This window comes from Nematolebias whitei, chromosome 7 (genome assembly GCF_014905685.2).
Source record: "Nematolebias whitei isolate Nwh7 chromosome 7, NemWhi1, whole genome shotgun sequence".
Lineage (NCBI taxonomy): Eukaryota > Metazoa > Chordata > Actinopteri > Cyprinodontiformes > Rivulidae > Nematolebias > Nematolebias whitei.
In genome coordinates, this window is record NC_056504.1 from 19,751,924 (window position 1) to 19,768,064 (window position 16,141).

The following is a 16,141-nucleotide window of genomic DNA, read 5'->3' on the forward strand; positions in this document are numbered from 1 at the left end:
GGATGAAGATGTTCACATCCTGGACAGAGAGGAACGATGGTTTGAGAGAGGAGTAAAGGAGGCCATCTTTGTGAAAATAAATCGTCCATCGTTAAACAGGGGTGGAGGCCTCCGGGTTCAACTGTCCCTCTCTTACAATGCTGTGATTGCTAGTATCACTCAGCCCTCTGTGAACAGTAAACAGCCATCAGTGTGCTAATGATCCATTGTTAGGCTGATGGTCCTTCTTGAGCATGTGATCAGCTGGTTTTGGTTGTCAGCAGCAAAACTGGTTGATCCACTCTGAGACGGTGCTATTTAAGAGACTGAGCTGAATACAGCACCTCAGACTGAGGAAGTCTCTCGGATGAGAAACGAAACGTTTCTATATTTTTTTGTTGATTTGCTTTGTTTTTTTTTTTTGAATGTCCAGAGGACCAGATTTAACTTTTTTAGATTTTTCTACCTGGATTATTGAGCATGCATCAGGATAGTAATACCTGTGTTTCGGGATCAGAACGCTGTGGCAGTTATCTTATATTTTATTGACTCCAAAAGTTAATCAATTGCAGATGTACATTTATTGAATATTTTCAAGTGTCATTAAAATGTATTTCATGATTTATAAGAGATGTTGTTAACAGACAGCTACACACTGTAGCTGAATGAGCTTTGCTTACGTCCATAGATTAGTGAATGTACATGAATGATACAAACTTGGAAAACTAAGCTAGGGTTGTGTATTTGCATATGTAAAATTCAAGGATTCAAGAATTCAATGTTCTTTATTTGTCATACACACCACATATGGTACATGTGGTGGAACGGAATTGTGTACACAGGGTCCCAGTTACATCTATCAAAAGTATAAAATGTAAAAGAAAAACAGTCATAAAATATAAGATATGAACTAAGAAAAATGTTAATAAAAATACACTCAGCACTAATAGTATAAAACAATACACTGAATGAACAGCAGCATGAACATGAGTCTATATGAGTAAATGAGTACGCATGAACACAGCAGAACGAAATAAATCAGCAGCAACATGATCTAATTTTTCACAGTGATTATTCTGGTTAGATATTCATAAGTCTAACAGCCTCAGGGTAGAAGCTGTTCCTCAGTCTAGTGGTTCTACACTTAATGCTCCTTAACCTCCTTCCTGAGGGGAACGGGGCAAAAAGTGTATGTGCTGGGTAATTGGAGTCCTTCATGATGCAGGTGGCCCTCTTCCTGCATCTGGAGGTGTAGATGTCTGTGATGGTGGGGAGGCTGACTCCATCAGACTTCTGTGCAGCCTTCACTAGGAATGTGTGATATATACGATACAGGGTAGAAACGATAGACATTTAGCCTACGATAGAGATCTGTCGTCTACCGACTAACCGCAATAATGCTGTGTCTGACGTAAAATCATAGTTGTCAAATTTAATCTTTACTTTTTTTGGTTGAAAACTGTGCGTAAGTAGTGTTAAAATATTGTAGTGGACTAGGCCTCTGACCAAAACCTGCCTCTGAAGACCTTCATGGGACAGGAACTGTTATTTCATTGATTTGAATCCAGAAATACAAATTAGCTCATCCAGAGACTGTCTAATTGTATCCTGAACTAATCAATTGAAAGAACACTCTCTTTTTTATATTATCATCACTATTTTACAATATCTTGATAATCAAAAGTGTGTTTAGTTCATACCATTTCTAAATGTTGAAGTGAACCACTCATTTTAAATCAACTGTGAAACGGTATTAATGATTTTTTAATCATTTAAATTAGAAATCAAGTTAAATGTCTATTTTACAAAGTAATTATGCATTTTGATCTTCTGTCTGAAATGAGAAGGAGTGATGTCGGTCAAAAGTCGGAGACAGTCAAAAACAAGTTGTTGGAACGGGCTGTCGTGTTTTTAAAACTCTCAGACATTAAATAAGAGAACGGGCACCTTCAGTGTTTCTCACTTCGCCAAAACATTTCTCTGTCTGTTCCTAAACATTTCTGCTTTTTTCTTGACTTGTAAAAACCCTTTGACGTCACTAGAACCACACCCTTGTTGGTTGCTTCAACCAATCAGGACTTCCTAAAAGTGACCAGAAGCAGAACTCTTTAAAAGTCGACACTTCCTGGAACTGTCAGTTTTTCTGAGTCTGTGGAGTAATGTCTGCTCAGTCTTCTGAGTCGGCTGAGTTCTTCTGAGTCTTCTGAGTCTGCTGGAGTAATGTCTTCTAGAGTTTTCTGAGGTTCTGGGGGAGTTCTAGCTGTTCTGGAGTTCTGGAGTTTTTCCACTGCTGAGTGGAACTTCGGACTCAGTTTTCCAGTCTGATGGAGTCATCCATCTCTGCAGGAGTCACGGCGCCGCGCTGTGGCTCCACCAGGCGAATGCCCTACAACTTCTGAGGAAGTTTGTTCTGTAGAACGGAGTATCTCACGACTTCTGCCGAGTCGCAGCCTCCCTGAGCAGATGCTGAAAGGTAGCGTGCCAGGGACCTCTTGACCGTAGCGGACCCATCCTCTGCCAAGGTAAAGAGTCGTCACGAGCTTCACTACAAGTGTACCGCGGGTGAACTGCGCTTGAAAGGAGCGTGTTGTTCTGGTCTACAGACATAAATCTTCCTCCACATCTTCCTTTAAACTCCTCCATAATTTCCCATTTTTAAACTGCTATCTTGCCAGTAATTAATCTAGAGGTCTTCAGAAATGTCTGTTGGTTTTATTAAGTAAAACGTGCCAAGTTTTATTAATCAGAACCAGATCAGTCTAATCAAGTGTACAATGTTTTGATGTTAAATTTTGATTCTGTTAATAAATGACCACATTTATTTTGATTGGTCAAAGAAAATTAACGTCTCATGTCACTGATTAAACCATCTACGCACAGTACCTCTGTCACATATCAGTAAGTAGCTTGAAAAAGAGAGAACTCATTATTTAAAAATAATTGTAGTGAAGCTCTGAAGCTAACCTAGCCCTTTAGAACACTACAATATTTTTTTTGAGAGCTAAGTAGCGAAGCTACAAGCTAACTACGTCCGACTTGCCATAGTGTTGCCGTATTCGTACGCATGCGCAAAACATTGTGTTCCGTCGAAAGTTGTTTTTTTTTTCCGTCGAAAGTTAAAGTAATCATTGGTCAGCTTTAGAGAAACCTGCTCTCTGATCTGTGAAAAGAACGCTGTGTTGTGTGATTTTACTGTGAGATCCTCTGGTCAAAGCCACAGAGGAAACTGGTCGCCATTTTGTGTCAGTTCTTCTTAAAGTTGAAGGAGACACCCACTAGCGGGTTGGAGGATTAAGTGTTTTCCGTGTAAAATGCTGCGCTGTTGCTGTTCATTTCTTAAGTAAGAAGACTGGAAACTGTTGAGTTAACAAAATATTATTTTGTTGAAAACATATGACTATGTTTGATATCTTGTACTACAAGAAAGAAGCCTAATACTTGATTTGTTTATTATTTAAAAGCTCTCTGGACCTAGTAGTGGAATTTTCTTAATTGAGATTATTTTGTGGTATAGCAGTTTTCAAAATAAATTATGGCAAAAGGACACCCTATGTCTTTTTTTTCCATTCCTATTGCAAGTTTTATACCAAAAACATATTGTGATATATCATTATCGCCACCCTTCACAATACATATTGTGATATAAATTTGATGCCATTTCGCACATCCCTGGCCTTCACCACTCTCTGCAAAGCTTTTCTTCCTGCAGCTGTGCAGGAAAAATAAAACAACTGTCATCATCACCACCACTTAAAGCCTGTGCTAACCCGTGTTCATTTGTTTTAGGTCCTCATTTGGGCAGAGGGGTTTGAGCAGAGTAAGGCAAACGGAGTGAAAGTTATCAACAGCTCAGCTCTGCTCTCCGGTTTGAAGGGCAGCACACTTTATCAGATCGCAGTCAGAGCCCAGAACAGTGCTGGATTTGGACCCTGGAGCCCCTTTTTTAATATCACCACCAAGAAACCACGTGAGTTTGAACCCAACACACAAAATGTGATCAGTTTGCTTTTTTGACTTTGGATGAGTTCTTTTAATTTTTGTTTTGGTGCTCTACATAGAAAGCATAAAAATATCCGAGGTGGTTTTAGGGGAGCATGGATCACTTTATTATTACTTACAGAATTTAGTCTAAATTGAGCAAAATATGATTGATGGCCATACTATTAGTTATTGGCAATATTATTTAGAATGTTGAGTATTTATATTGTTTTTCAGAAAGTGCAGCTCCTAACTGCAATTCACCCTGACACATATTTTTAGCCAGCATTTCAGTTTTCATAGGTGTCTTTTTAAATTGTATTTATTGTCTTGTGTACAGCTTATTTGTTTGCACACTGAATAATAAATTGTCTGCAGTACATGTTTAAATAATCTGACTTTAATTTCTGTATACACCAATAACTCTTATTACATAACTTGACATCTATTATCCTGTGACACTTCTGTGTATCTGCCTTGTAGTTTACTGAAAACAACAAAACAATGAAAACAATGGTAGTAAAAACACAATATATTTAAACATTTACTTTAAAGCATGTAGTGTGAACTAGAGTATTGCTAGGTTGCCACAAATTAATCAAAACAGTACTTAGTAATACATCCTCGCAATCCTGTTCTGTCTGACCATTTTTAAATAACATTTGAGTTTACATTAACTGACTACACAACCAATGAAAGTAAATTTAATTATAGTAGGTGTTTATCAGAAAATGCTGTAAACACATTTAAAGAATCTTTCCCATTTTTGTATCCCTCTGTCTTGCAGAGTAATGCTGTAGAGAGCAGTGACTTTGATGATCTGTTTGATAATTTTACAACTTCAGTGCAAACTTCACTTGATAAAATTGCTCAGCTGAAAAAGAAAGTAATCAGTCAGAGGATATTAGCTCCTTGGGCAGTGTGCTAATGATCCATTGTTAGGCTGATGGTCTTTCTTGACCATGTGAGCAGCTAATTTTGGTTGTCAGTGGTTCCTAGAGTTTCCAAAAGCAGAACGGGAGGCAGAGCTTTCAGTCATCAGAATCATAATAAACTTTATTGGCCTTGCACCGAGATACAACGCAAATATGTACGTACAGTCGTTCGAAAGATGGGCGGAGTGCACGAAGCTGCAACTATAGAAAGCACGGCCTTCTTATCCTTATCAGATAGTAATCTTAGATAGGAAAAGGGGGAGAAACATGAGGGTATTACAAAAAAAGATCTTTCACATCTTGTCGATCAGGACACGATTTGAGACATCAAAAAAACTCTACCAGCAGCACAATTAAGACATGATTACATTTGCATTTGACATCAAGGTGTTGAGATTTGTCCATGAGTGTTTTTTCAGATCAGCCACAGTTTCTGAAGATGTTCCAGCCAGCAGTTCTGATAAGCTTGCACATAAAGTTCTGGGGGGTGGGGGGTGGGGGTGGGGCGATAGATGAAGCTTTTGTCCATGGGTACTCATGACCCAGGAGAAATTTGATATTCAGCCCGTCTCTGAGGCCGTTGGGAGTCAGATTTAGATAAGCTTGATTCTTGTTTTTCTTCTGGCAAAGATTACTTTTTTCCAGCCTTGAGTCCATCTGGGCGTTCTGGTTCCGAAAATGCCTAATTGTGGGATTCCATTCCACTGATCCATGCTATGAGTCTCCTTCAAGGTCGAACCCACCACACTGATGAGTCCCAGAAGCCGCAAGTGTCCTGCGATTCTCATAAATCGCCTCCACCTTACGGTTAAGCTCGTAAACCAGATGATTTAAAGTTCCTACTGCACGGACCAAACCTTCACACTGACTCGGAAGCTTTTCCATGGCCGAAATTGCTACCGATGTCTTCTTCAAAACTCGATAAAACAGAGCCCCACCGATGCCAAAAAGCAGAGTCCCTGCTATCATAATTCCAAATATGTAAACGTCTTCAACATCCTCCTGAGACAGAACTGAAAGGCAAATCAACTGCCACACTCCCCATGAATCCATGACGTACCCCACAGCATGAGTCTCAGCTGGACATGCTGGTTCTCCAGGACATTGTTGTATTGATGGAAAAATCTTATCAATAGTGTTGAACGCCCACGATACCAAATCCATAATCTTCTTAATTTATGTTAGGGAGATGTGAACCAGGCACTTCAGACACACAGAGAGCAGAGCAGGAAGAAGGAAAAACGGAGGAGGGATGACAGAAGCAGTTACCTCGATGAGAGCCAGGGAGGGAAAAAAAAAAAAATCAGGCTCAGAATCAGGCATCAGGCTCCTCTCTTGTGGAACTAACTTGCAGTTTCTATCTGTGACACTGACACATTATCCAGTTTTAAGACTGGGCTTAAGACTTTCCTTTTTGATAAATCCTATAGTTAGGATTGGCTTGGGTTTCCTGAGCTATCCCTTAGTTCTGCTGCTATAGGCGTAGACTGCTGGATGACAAAATGACCACATTTCCTCGTTCTGTAAGGATGGTACCTTTTTGTGGCCCGGTTTGTGTCTGTGTTCCCTAGTGCTCCCTCGTTAGTTCTATTAGTGCCACCCTTGTCTCGTCCCAGCTGTTCCTAATCACGTCTCGTCTTGTCCCTGTATATAAGCTGTCTGTCAGTCTTGTTCGTTGTCGCATCGTACTCGTTGGGTCTCCTGTGTTCCCCCGAGTCTTCCGAGTTTCCTGAGTCTTCCGTGTCCCCTGAGTCCTCCTGAGTTTCCCGTGCCTTATCTTCCTGTTCATGTAAGTTTTGCTGCCCTGTCAGCCTGTTATTTTGTATCTTTATTTTATCATTAAATACCTATTTTTGTATTCTGCCGAGTTGAGTCCCTGTCTGCACTACTGGGTTTGCTCCTGCCTAGAAAATCCTAACATTATGACGCAACCAGACCAGAACCCAGCGGGCAGGGTCTCTCTCGGCAAACTCACCTTTTTTCTTTTTCCCTCCACGAGCCATAGATGGACGAGCTCCACTCGGTCCCTGTCCTTCTGCCGTCCCACTGCCGCCGTAGTGGCAGAAAATGGTTTCGGAGGCAGTGCATGGTGACCGGCCCGGTCTCGTCGGCTGAGCAGAATTTTAGAGCTGGTTCCATTGTTTCTGTGGGAGCGGGATCCGCCGCCTCACCTCCCAGGTTTCCGGTGGGGGCGAGATCCAGCGTCCCGCGGGAGCTCCGGTCCACTCCTGTTCGGTTCGATGAGTCCGGTCCACTTGACGCCACAGGGGCGGGTTCCATCGCCTCACCTTCCAGGTTCCTGGTGGGGGCGGAATCCGGCCTCTCACCGCCACTCTGCGCCGCGGCTGTCCGACCCAGCCTGACCGTACCTCCCGAGCGTATTCCCAGTGACTCGGTGAGGGCGTGTTCCGCCGCCTCACCTTCCAGGTCTCCGGTGGGGGCGGCACCCGTCACCACACCCCTACATAGAGATATTCCCTTTTTACACTCATTTTCACCCGAAGAAATTTTGCAAATTAATCAAACCTTACTAGAGTTATTCCATTTAGCTAAAGCTAACCCGGCTTCCATCGACATTGTGTTGTCCCAGATGGAAGATTTTTTATTATCTATTCCTGGTCTTTCTTGGCTTCCCGAGTACAATCTTTTACTAACTAAGATAGGGACTTTAAAAACCCCTGTTGTCACTGCCATCTCTGAACCCACGCTGCACTCAGCCCCTGAGGTGGATTCCATGCTGCACGCAGCCCCTGAGGTGGATTCCATGCTGCACGCAGCCCCTGAGGTGGATTTCACGCTGCACGCAGCCCCTGAGGTGGATTCCACGATGCACGCAGCCCTTGAGGTGGATTTCACGCTGCACGCAGCCCCTGAGGTGGATTCCACGCTGCACGCAGCCCCTGAGGTGGATCCCACACTGCACGCAGCCCCCGAGGTGGTTCTTCACCTCTCCTATTCCGAGGGGGTCCCGTCGGACGCTCCTCACCTCTCTTGTTCCGAGGGGGTCCCGTCGGACGCTCCTTACCTCTCCTGTTCCGAGGGGGTCCAGTTAGACGCTCCTCACCTCTCCTGCTCTGAGGGGGTCCAGACAGACACTTCTCCTGTTCCGAGGGGGTCCAGACAGACGCTCCTCACTTCTCCTGCTCCGAGGGGGTCCAGACAGACGCTCCTCACTTCTCCAGCTCCGAGGGCGTCTCACTTCTCCTGCTCCGAGGGGGTCCAGACAGACGCTCCTCACTTCTCCTGCGCCGAGGGGGTCCAGACAGATGCTCCTCACCTCTCCTGTTCCGAGGGGGTCCTGTCGGATGCTCCTCACCTCTCCTGCTCCGAGGGGGTCCAGACAGATGCTCCTTACCTCTCCTGTTCCGAGGGGGTCCCGTCGGACGCTCCTCACTTCTCCTGCTCCGAGGGGGTCCCATCAGACGCTCCTCACTTCTCCTGCTCCGAGGAGGTCCAGACAGACGCTCCTCACCTCTCCTGTTCCGAGGAGGTCCAAACTGACGCTCCTTACCTCTCCTGTTCCGAGGGGGTCCAGGAGGACTCCGTTTCAGTTCCTGCTCCTCTTTCCGTTCCTGCCACAGAAGACTCCGTTCCTGCCGCAGAAGATTCTGTTCCTGTTCCTGCCACAGAAGACTCCGTTCCTGCCGCAGAAGATTCTGTTCCCGTTCCTGCCGCAGAAGACTCCGTTCCTGCCGCAGAAGATTCAGTTCCTTTTTCCGTTCCTGCCGCAGAAGACTCTGTTCCTGCCACAGAAGATTCAGTTCCTGTTTCCGTTCCTGCCGCAGAAGACTCTGTTCCTGCCGCAGAAGATTCTGTTCCTGCCGCAGAAGACTCCGTTCCTGTCGCAGAAGATTCTGTTCCTGCCCCTGCCGCAGAAGACTCCGTTCCTGCCGCAGAAGATTCTGTTCCTGCCCCTGCCGCAGAAGACTCCGTCCCTGCCGCAGAAGATTCTGTTCCTGCCACAGAAGACCCCGTTCCTGCCGCAGAAGATTCTGTTCCTGCCGCAGAAGACCCCGTTCCTGCCGCAGAAGTTTCCGTTCCTGCCGCAGAAGATTCAGTTCCTGTTCCTACCGCAGAGGTTTCCGTTCCTGCCGCAGAAGACTCTGTTCCCGTTTCTGCTGCAGAGCCCCAGGCCTCTCCGTCATCTGCTGCAAAGCTCCAGGTCTCTCCGTCGTCTGCTGCAGAGCTCCAGGCCTCCTTGACACATGCTGTAGCTCCCCAGGACTCCTTGACGCATGCTGCGTTCTCCAAGTCCTCATCGCCGCCTGCCGCGTTCTCCAAGTCCTCATCGCCGCCTGCCGCGGTCTCTCTGGTCCTATGTATTGGACGGCCTCCCGGCCGCCCCCCCCGGCCCGCCTTGATGGACGGCCTCCCGGCCGCCCGCCGGAACAATGACTTCTAGGGACGGTCCCTTGACCGTCCAGATTCTTTGTGTTCCCTCCTTGTGGTTAGTCATAGTCTTTCTCAGATCTTTGGTTTCTTCCTCGTGTTATCCTCGGGCCCTCCACCCTTGCAGTGCCGCCCTCCACCCGCCCAAGTCCTTCGGGAGGGTTTTTTTTGGGCAGACGCCTAGGGGCGTCCTTTGGGGGGGGGGGGGGGGGGTACTGTAAGGATGGTACTTTTTTGTGGCCCGGTTTGTGTCTGTGTTCCCTAGTGCTCCCTCGTTAGTTATATTAGTGCCACCATTGTCTCGTCCCAGCTGTTTGTAATCACGTCTCGTCTTGTCCCTGTATATAAGCCGTCTGTCAGTCTTGTTCGTTGTCGCGTCGTACTCGTTGGGTCTCCTGTGTTCCCCCGAGTCTTCCGAGTTTCCTGAGTCTTCGTGTCCCCTGAGTCCTCCTGTGTTTCCCGTGCCTTATCTTCCTGTTCATGTAAGTTTTGCTGCCCCGTCAGCCTGTTATTTTGTATCTTTATTTTATCATCAAATACCTATTTTTGTATTCTGCCGAGTTGAGTCCCTGTCTGCACTACTGGGTTCGCTCCTGCCTAGAAAATCCTAACACGTTCTGCTGCTGTCGTTACTTGCTCCACTCTCCTTGTTTTGTATTTGTAATTATTTCTGTCCTTAATGGGCTTTTTTGTCTTTCCTCCTATAGAAACTACATCTGGACCTGTCATTCTGTGTTTGTTTGTGTCTCCTTCCTGTCCTCTCAAACCCCAGCCAGCTGAAGCAGATGGCCATTCATCCTGAGCCTGGCCCTACTAGAAGTTTCTTCCTGTTGAAAGAGACTTTTTCCTTTCCACTGTTGCCTTTGTGATTGACAATGTGACAAGTGACGATCCAACGCAATCTGCTGGCTTCCTTACATAGATAACTTTTAGTAATTGGCTTTTATTGTATGTGGATGTTTTTTGTACAGTACCCTGAGACAATTTCTGTTGTGACTTGATGCTATTTATAAAATTAATTTAAATTGGATGTTAGAAATACTTCTGTCAGGAAAAGACAGAGGAAGGCCAAAGAGGAGATCTATGGATGCAGTTAGAGATATAGTTGGTGTGGGGACAAAGGTTGCAGAGGACAGAGTTAGATGGAGGAGGAGGACTCTCTGTGCCGACCTTAGAAAAGAGAACAACCAAAAGAAGAATATTTGCACAGTCAGCCTGTCACCATTTACACCTGTTCCCTGTTTTTGTAGTCACAGCAGCACCTCTCTTCTTATCATTCATTTTGAACCCCCAGCTCCATTCCACTCATCAGTTGAGCATCTGTGTCCTTTGTGCCATGTCTGGTTCTTCTTGTGTCTACCTGTGATTATTATTCTGTTTATGTTTGTTTTTGCTGTCATGACACCTTTTTGTTTTTAGTTGTAATACACTGATTTGGTTTTACTCAAGCTCCCCATGTTACTCTGCATTCCTCGGTTTGACAAAATGTTTTTTGGCTTTAGCATATTTAAAATATATAGTTTATATATTAAAAAGAACTGAAATTGGACCACCTGCTATATGTGGATTTTTTTAAAGTAAGATTAAGAACCATTTGAATACTAAAGGCACATGCCTTGTTACTAATAGCTACAAGCAATTATACTACTTTAATGAGTTGCCAAATGTTTTAAGTGATTTGTTTTATGTTTGTTGAAATTTTGTCGTGTTGTTATTGTGAAATCATTAAGCTGCTGTCTTGGTCAGGACTTCCTTGTAAAATAAATTTGAAGTCTCAATTGGATTGTTCTTGTTATAATAAAATAAATAAATCTAAATATAAAAATATTTAATATTTTTCAACCTTATGTTTAAGATATATTAGGTAAATCAGATTCAATGAAAATTCTCTTTGATTAAATTATAACATATTATAGAGTTAAAAATTAGCATTAAAAATCATTTGTTTATTAATTCATTTGCCAACCTTGTGTTTGTTTAACTGCATATCTTGCAGCGCCAAGTCATCCTCCTAGGGGCATTAAATGGAACCTGACCAACTTGAAGATCATTTTGAAGTGGGAACACGTCAAGGCAATGCAGAATGAGTCCAAGGTGATGGGATACAAGGTGAGCTTCTCAGAGAAAAAAGCAGAAAGTCCAGCGCTGGTGAAAACAAATACAGCCACAGCAGCTGTCATCTCAACAAATGGCTTTCTCATTGCAGTAGAAAGATAGACCTTAGCACCTCAGTGTTACAATATGGATTGGCCCTGTCTGGCCTTTCAAAATTAAAAGATCTGTTCTGGGTGATAAACTGAAGGGCGTCATTGCACAGAGAGAATTCAGCTTCTTCATACCAAGACAACAATGAATCATATTTCTTCCACTTTGCATACTTTGAATGGAAAAAAAAAACACTGCTTTTGATAATGCTTTTTTTTTTACAAATATATATTTATTAATGTGAGAAATGCAGGCCTGGTCATTTAAAGATAAGTCTTTTGTGGGGCTTTGTTTTAAGTGTGTGCATGTGCTGCAGACAAGACCAGTTTATTAATTTAGCAAATGCAAAAGTGTATACAGTGAGACAACTTATTTCTTTTTTCTTTAAGTAATCATGCTGTACTTGAAGGGAAAGAACATTTCCATAACAATGAAAATGCATGACTAAATATTTAAAAAAATGCATGCCGGAGGCCCTGGCTGTTATTTGTGTTGAGTCATCGGGACACATCATCTCCTTGCAAGGCATTCTGACCTCATAACCTTTTCAAGAGAGGGACAAACTTCCTCACGCATGTGTCATGTTCAAATCTCTGCTTTGAAGTGTGTTCTGTATTTTTAATCCAAGATCCCTGCTCTCATTCAGGTTGTGTATCGACAGAGCTGGCATGCTCGAACTACAGTACTTGAAACCAATAAGACCAATGTGGAACTGCAAATCCCTTCTGGAGAGGACTACCTAATAGAGATCAAAGCTTTGACTGAAGGGGGGGAGGGTGCCAGCAGTGGCCCCATTCGCATACCAAAAATGTCCAGTAAGTTTTCAAAGACTCTGAAGCACATAAATTATTAAAGTTGGAAATAGGCAGAGCAGTAAGACAGTGTAACTAATCCCCTGAGTGACTGATGTAGTATATGGACTTTACTGTAGCTTGAACATGTTCTCTAGAAGACACGAAAAGTGAAATAAACATACATCATAAAACAAAAACAACAAAAGACTAGAAACGTAAAGAAAACAGTATATTCCACCTGTGCTTTGTTTTACTAAATAGTGCATTGGTGTGACTGAAATATAGTTGCAGGTAAACATTGCTTATGGTATGTTTACAACTCCTAAAGCACCTTTAATTAGTGAAGATAGTCTTTGTGTGGCTTTACAATGAAGAATTACAAAATGCTTGACATAAAAATAAAGTAAAAACTTAAATTAAACAATAGTTTCATCCATTCAATCTTTATTTAGACAGGTTAATCCCATTGAGCCTCAGGGACTCATTTACAAAGTACAAGAGAGACCTGATTTTAACAAAGAATGATGACAACAGTGGACAACAACAACAACAATAGACAATCATAAAAGAAGCATACAGATAAAAAAAAAAAATACAAATTAAAATAAAATGGCAACCAAAAGGACAGTCAAACGGAAAAAAAAACAGCTAGATTATAAGACGATGTAGAAAACTAAAAGCAGGAACATGTCTGCATTGGTTTTTGCCAGAAAATTAGCAGATGTTTAAAGCCACTTAGAGAGGTCAAGGTCGAGAGCTTCAGATCTTTTTACAAGATATTCCAGGAAACAGGAGCAGAATAGGAGAAGACCCTTTTGCCTAGTTCAGTTCTCACTGAGGGGACACTGCAGGTAATAATGTCCTGAGAGCGCACGCTGTAGCTGCACTCAGGCAGAGACATGTAGGAGGAGACGTATGAAGGCAACAGATCAAGAAGTGATTTAAAGATGAAAATGTACCCGTGAGAGAGTCTGTGTGACGTTAATGATGACCAGTTAACCAGTGAATACAGGTGCAGTGGTGGGTACGGTAATCACAGCTAGTTATGAATTTTTGTGCACCATGATAGATAACAGTTAAAGACAATTATGTTGCTTAAATGAAATGGAAAATGTGTAAAATGTAAAACATTTTTTTAAATAATTACTTGATTGAAATTCAATGAAGTTTAGACAAAAAGAGTACAATAAATCAAAAACATGTGTAATAGTTTGGGGTCTTTACTAAGACAAGCACGTAAAATACCACTTCACACTGAATGGACAACACACTACATGTAAAACATGAGGCAGGAAGTGGATGGTCTTTGAAGGGTCTTGGCAAAACTTTCATGTGCAAGTTTAAAACACAGTGAGACACCAATTATGAGGTAGCTTTTCCCAATATCCCAAGTGACAATAAGTACCTGTATGACTTTACCTTTAACTGTGTTATTATTTTTAGAATCCTCATTTTATAATATTTTCATATTTACATTACAAAACTCAAAGAAAAATCACCCTTTAAAAATTGCCAGTGTTCTTTTTTTAAATGTATGACACAGATTCCTGTGTTTATAACTGTTATACAATAATTGCTCATAATTATTATTTAATATTTGATGGCAATTTGACAATAAATATTTTGTTACACAGAAATTTACACAATAGAAATGTATAGAAATACTACTCTCCTTGATATATTTTTTTCTTTTCCTTCTAGGTCTAAACTCAAAAGGCTGTGTGTGTCCAGTTCAATGTACAGTTTCTATTATCGTCTTTTGTTTATTTTCTTTGTTTTTTTCACCTACAGACGTTTTGTTGCTAAAGTAAGGATATGAACATAGAACCTATGTTTTTCTTTTAAATGTTAGATTTATTGAATTATCAACAAGGACATGTATGTTGCTGGCTTCCAAAGCAAAACTGAACTTGAATGTAGAGACTTTCTGAGAGGCTTTCAGATGACATCAGAGTGGAGTGTACCTGCACAACATCCTCTCCTGCAGGGCTGCACCCCTCCAGTAAGCAGACATTAGTCAAACATTAAGACTTGACTTTCTTTGACTAATGAATGAACTTGAGAACAGGTATAAGCCCCAGTTTTTCCATTTATACCCTCTTTCCCTCTGTTGTCCTATCACCCAGTCACTTTTGGACTTGTTTCATTGTAACTTTGATTACTTTTGCACAAATATGACTTTTTCCACATGCAGTTGGAAAGATTCAGTCACTGTCTTGTTTGTTTTATTTGTGATATTGTTGATTATTTGCTTTTGTTTCAGAAAAAATGTGATTTCTAAGAGTCAGATGTGAATGTGAGGCTGTCATGTCTGCTGTTTTTCACTGAAACAACTGACACGCACTGATAAGATAGTGGTATGGATTTTCACAAAACGTCAGATACAAATACAGGATGTCAAGATGTCAGCCTTCGTGTATTGTAAGGATCAAACAGTTTACAGACAGGATATATGACAATACATGTAGTCAACAGCAGGCCTGCACTCAAAGATCTTAAAATTATTCTCTGCATTGTTTTGTTTTTTTCTTTTCTTGCGCCCTTTTTTTTTTTTTTTTTTTAAATACAACATTGTACTTAATATCTTGATGAATGCTCAATAATCCAGGTAGAAAAATCCAAAAAAGTTCAATCTGGTCCTCTGGATCAGTCTTACATCGGGGAAACTAAACAGCCACTGGCCAAAAGGATGGCCCAGCACAGAAGATCAACATCATCAGGCCAGGATTCTGCGGTCTACACTCATCTCCAGGCCAGCGGTCACTCTTTCAGGGATGAAGATGTTCACATCCTGGACAGAGAGGAACGATGGTTTGAGAGAGGAGTAAAGGAGGCCATCTTTGTGAAAAGAAATCGTCCATCATTAAACAGGGGTGGAGGCCTCCGGGTTCAACTGTCCCCCTCTTACAATGCTGTGATTGCTAGTATCACTCAGCCCTCTGTGAATAGTAAACAGCCATCAGTGTGCTAATGACCCATTGTTAGGCCGATGGTCCTTCTTGAGCATGTGATCAGCTGGTTTTGGTTGTCAGCAGCAAACTGGTTGATCCACTCTGAGATGGTGCTATTTAAGAGACTGAGCTGAAAACAGCACCTCAGACTGAGGAAGTCTCTTGGATGAGAGACGAAACGTTTCTAGAATTATTTTTGCTTTGTTTTGCTTTTGTTTTTTGTTTTTTTGAATGTCCAGAGGACCAGATTGAACTTTTTTGGATTGTACTTAATAATTTGTATTTTATGATTATAAGATATAATATAACATAAACCAGCATTGGCTTAGCAACTTGCTCTCATAGGGCAAAAGTACACCTTATTCTAGTTGGGTTTTTTTTTGTTTTGTTTTGAATATTAGTGCATAGAATATCAGATGTTAACATAGTCTAGTCTTTACCAGGTTCTACAGTTATTCAAATCTGACTTCTAGTGTCCAAACAGCACATCCCACCATGTCCACATAAGTGAATCCAAATGAGAATAGGTTTGTGGAGAAAAACTCTGTCCACAATTGACTTTCACAAGAAAATTAGCTGCCAGGTGCTGCTGATCAAATGTATTGATTAACTGATCATCATCTGTGTGACCACTTCCATGCTCTGGAGCATACAAGTGTGTGTTAAATAAAAGGTGCAATAACATCACAAATAACCTTTGAGAAGCCGCTGTTCCTGCCCATCAATATTTTTAAATATTTTGGAGACCAAAATGTTGCAAAGTAAAATAAAATACACAAGTAAATCATTAAGGATTTGGCCAAGTTTCCCAAGAGCGGAAGTCTCATCAAATTTACCTCAAGGTTGAACAAGTCATCAATATAATATATATATATATATATATATATATATATATATATATATATATATA

The 16,141-nt window shown here is 41.9% G+C and overlaps 1 protein-coding gene across 1 annotated transcript in view; it reads left to right on the forward strand.

Annotated features, from left to right (window-relative positions):
* The window catches only part of LOC119412169 (contactin-4), a 178,078-nt gene extending 165,739 nt beyond the window's left edge, over positions 1-12,339 (forward strand). Inside the window, exons 16-18 of the mRNA XM_037679146.1 lie at positions 3,766-3,946; positions 11,278-11,390; positions 12,133-12,339. Coding sequence (XP_037535074.1) covers positions 3,766-3,946; positions 11,278-11,390; positions 12,133-12,339 — 501 coding nt within the window. The remainder of the gene's footprint in view (positions 1-3,765; positions 3,947-11,277; positions 11,391-12,132) is intronic.
* Positions 12,340-16,141: the final 3,802 nt, after the last annotated feature.